The sequence below is a fragment of the Arachis ipaensis genome, chromosome B07 (assembly GCF_000816755.2).
Source record: "Arachis ipaensis cultivar K30076 chromosome B07, Araip1.1, whole genome shotgun sequence".
Classification (NCBI taxonomy): domain Eukaryota; kingdom Viridiplantae; phylum Streptophyta; class Magnoliopsida; order Fabales; family Fabaceae; genus Arachis; species Arachis ipaensis.
In genome coordinates, this window is record NC_029791.2 from 12,879,238 (window position 1) to 12,883,704 (window position 4,467).

A 4,467-nucleotide genomic window follows, 5' to 3' on the forward strand; every position below is an offset into this window, starting at 1 on the left:
TGTTTCTGGACTGAACTTTTAATAGTTATTATTACAATCATCAAGCAAAAGTGCTGACGAAAGTGAACCAACCAACAAGGATTCCCTTGCTGCTTCCTCCCCATCGGAAGATGCAGCCGACTCTGATCCTGGCACTCAGTTAATACCAAGATACAGAATTTCTCAGGTAACACAATCATTACTGTATATATTTTACTTAGTTTAAAAATAAATCTTAAACTCACAATTGTGTACCTTTTATACCAGCCCATTAATGTTGCCTAGGCGGCTTCTTTCACTGGAGCTCTCGATTAACTAATTTCTCAACAACAGATTGACCCAGAGCACTCCACATCACATGATTCAATCCAATTCACTGGGTCCCTACAAACAATTCCTGCTACTCATCCGCCTCTTCCTCACACAACACAAGTGATTGATCTGACGGCGAATCCTTTGCAGCACTCTCCAGAAGAAAACCACAGACTTGAATCAATTTCACCAAATAATCAAGCTGTGTCTTCTACAGAAAACATAGTAGTCGCAGACTCCAATTCTGCTTTTAAAGCTGCTGACACCACCAATTCAACTTCCTCTAAGTCCAAAGTTTTAGAAACTCCTCCCGAGTTACAACCCAAATCTTCACTCCAAACCCCTCCGGACCAAAACCAGGAACATCGAATGTTCCTACTACTCCAACTAGTGCTACCTTGGATGACATGATTTCTGTTTTGAATAAAATTATCCAAGTAAACAAAGTACCAGTTCCTGTACCAGTAATCTCAAGGCCTGCCACAATAAGGCCTCCAATCGAATTAGAACCCGACACTCGGGAACAACTCCGATCACTCATCAAACTTTTGGATCATCCACCTACCACATGGGTTAATGATCCAATCCTCAACAAACTCCTATAGGACTGCTTGAATTCTTCTCTTGAACTTCCAACCAACACACCATATTCTGCTTCAATCCAAGAATTTAAACAACTTCTCAATGATAGCGTTGCATCTCAGTTTCAACTTCAGGAAACTGAAAATGAAGAAGCTATAGCCAAATCTAAAATAGAAAACTGTCTTACAACTGCCCAACCAATCCAATCCTCTCGTGAGGAGTTTGATGTGAGAAATTCCCATGCTATTTCTGTTCAAGCTTTTCATGATCAAGAAGAAGCAAGAATCGAAGCAGAATTGGCTCAACTTCATCAAGAACAACTTGCCACCATACGCCAAAGTCGAGCCACCCTAGCCAAACCTCTGGCTGCAGCCCAACAAGAGCAACATCTCCTTATCCAAAAACTTGTCTTAATCGACACCGAGCGGGGAGAATATGAAAAACAACTCGAGAAAATTCAAGCTGACAAGTTCAAGCAAATTGAAATACTTACGATTCTGAAAAACAAAAGGACAAAGCTGCGCTCCAATTTGGTAAAACTATTGGCTTCTTGAACTCCTTTTTACTTCTTATTTTACTTTCGTAATGATTTCTTCCTTTTTTTGAACTTATGCCTATTGAATTTCTATATTCGCCAGCAATAGAAGTATTTCAGATATTTCCCATTAATCGAATTAACCACTTTTCCTAACTCGATGTCTTTAATCTGATAAGCATTTCCAAAAATACCCCTATCACTTGAAAGGGACCTTCCCAATTATGGGACCATTTACCAAGAAATTTTGATTTCTTTTCCATTGGTAAAATAACTTTCAAAACTAACTCACCTGTCTTGAAATATTTCTCCTTAATTCGACGATTATAACTTCGAGCAACACTTTCTTTTTGTCGAATTATATTATCAACTGCTAACATTCGCTCCGAGTCTAACTCATTTAACTCATCGAACATTGCACTACAATAATCATCGACTGGCAAATCATTCTGTTTTGATACTCTTAAAGTATTCAAATTAATTTCTAATGGTAACACTGCATCATGGTCATACACCAATTTATAAGGTGAAGTCCTTGTCGAACCTCTTGGTGAATTCCGATAGGCCCATAATACTTGACTTAAAGTCTCATGCCATGTTCGAGGCTTGTTCCTGATATGCTTTTTAATCAAGCCTATCAATATCTTATTTGCTGCCTCTACTTGCCTATTAGCCTGTGCATAATAAGGAGTTGAAGTAACCATACTAATGTTCCTTGAAGCCGCAAAGTTTTTAATTCGCTGACCAGTAAACATAGTTCCTTGGTCAGTACTTAACGTCTGAGGAATTCCAAATCGATGAATAATATTTTCTTCGACAAAATCAATTATCTCTGTTTGACCAACTTCTACCAAAGGAACTGCTTCAACCCATTTTGTGAAATAATCAATAGCCACTAAAATAAATTTGTGCTGCTTCGATGAAGGGGGTGAATCAATCCAATTAGATCTAAAGCCCAACCTCTAAATGGCCATGGCTTTATTATCGAATGCAGTTCAGCCACTGGAATCTGTTGTATCGAACCATGTTTCTGACATTCTTGACATGCCTTTGCATAATCGATACAATCTTTTATCATAGATGTCCAAAACACATGATTGCGATATAACACCCATCTCATTTTCTTTCCTGCCTGATGAGCACCACATATTCCATTATGAACTTCACCTAAAGCAATGTTTTGATCTTCTCGACTCAAACATCTCAACAAACTTCCATCGATCCCTTTTTTGTATAACTCATCAGCCAATAAAACGAAGTTCATTGCTTGTAACTTTAGTTTTCTATCAACTGCAATATTGAGATCTTTCAAATACCGAGCAATAGGCTTTCTCCAATCAGAATCCTCCCATTCATCTATGCATAACACCTCTCTCTCATTTGCTGGTACTAAAATTTGATGGATACTAGATAATTTCTTAATAGTTTCCGGACCAACCCGATACTTCGAGGCAATTTGAGCTAACTCATTAGCAATCTCATTATGAATTCGAGGAATATGCACCAAAGAAACTTTTCGAAAAGACATTAATAACTCCCAAGCAGTTACTAAATATTTTTGTAATGTCTCATTATTACACTTAAATTCCTTTGCAACTGCTTTAAAACTAACTGTGAATCCCCTTTGTCGATTAAAATCTCTAGACCCAAAATCAAAGCCTCATATTTGGCTACATTATTGGAACAAGGATACTTTAGTTCGAACAGAAATTCTGATGGAATGCCCTCTGGTGAGATAATGAGAATTCCAACCCCCGCACCATCTTTATGTTTAGATCCATCGAAATACAATTTCCAATAATTAACTTTTACATCGACTACATTTGTCCCCTGGTCATTCAGATCTTTCGAATTGTCCACAAGAAAATCTGCAATGACCTGTCCTTTTACAGCCTTAGCCGGGACATATTGTAAATCAAATTCAGTTAATGCCAACATCCATTTTCCCAAACGTCCTCTTAACATAGGAAAACTTAGCATATATTTAATAAGATCGGTTTGTGTTATCACTTTCACCGACTTAGCCACCATGTAACATTTTAACTTCATACAAGCATGATATAATGACAAGCATAATTTTTTGATTGGGGAATACCTTATTTCGATATCAGTTAAAACTCGACTAAAGTAATAAACTGCCCGTTCATGTCCATTTTCATCATCTTGGGCCAACATACACCCTATAGTATTTTCAGATGCTGCAATATATAATTTCAAAGGTTCAGATGAATACACATTCGCCATAATTGGAGCCTTTGATAAATATGACTTAATCGAATCAAACGCCGATTGATGTTCTGTGGTCCATTCGAATTTTGAACCATTTTTTAATTTCACCAAAGGCGCGAATACCCTAGTTCGATCAGAAAGATTCGAGATGAATCTTCGAAGGTAATTCACTTTTCCCAAAAACAATTGCACTTCTTTCTTCGATTTAGGTGCAGATAATGCCAATATCGCATCTGCTTTATTTTTATCAATAGCTATCCCCTTTTTTTGAACAACAAAGCCTAAGAAGTTTCCAGCCGATATCCCAAAAGCACATTTCAAAGGATTCATTTTTAATCCTTTCTTCCTCATAGTAAGGAATGCTTTTCTTAAATGATCTATATGCTGACTCACAGAAATCGATTTTACCATTACATCATCGATATATACCTCCATAAACTTCCCAATAAACTCATAAAAAATGGCATTCATGGCACGTTGGTATGTTGCCCCAGCATTCTTCAAACTAAAAGGCATAACCACCCACTCATACGTACCTAACGCCCCAGGACAACGAAAGGCAGTTTTAGCCACATCATCTTCCGTGATAAAGATTTGGTTATATCCAAAATAACCGTCCAAAAAACTAAGAATTTCATTTTCTGCTACAGAATCGATTAACATGTCTGCAATTGGCATAAAATATTCATCTTTTTGGGGTGGCATTATTTAAATCTTGAAAATCGATACACACCCTTAACTTCCCATTTTTCTTCATCACAGGGACAATATTCGATACCCACTCCACATAACGTGCAATTCGAATAAATTTTGCTTTGATCAAACGTTCT

General features: G+C 37.2%; 1 protein-coding gene across 1 annotated transcript; it reads right to left on the reverse strand.

Annotated features, from left to right (window-relative positions):
- Positions 1,561–2,936, reverse strand: LOC107606585. Its single transcript, XM_016308631.1, has 2 exons — positions 2,369–2,936; positions 1,561–2,267 (listed from the first exon to the last, which is right to left on the reverse strand). The coding sequence occupies exons 1-2, from the start codon at positions 2,934–2,936 to the stop codon at positions 1,561–1,563; spliced, it is 1,275 nt and encodes a 424-aa protein (XP_016164117.1).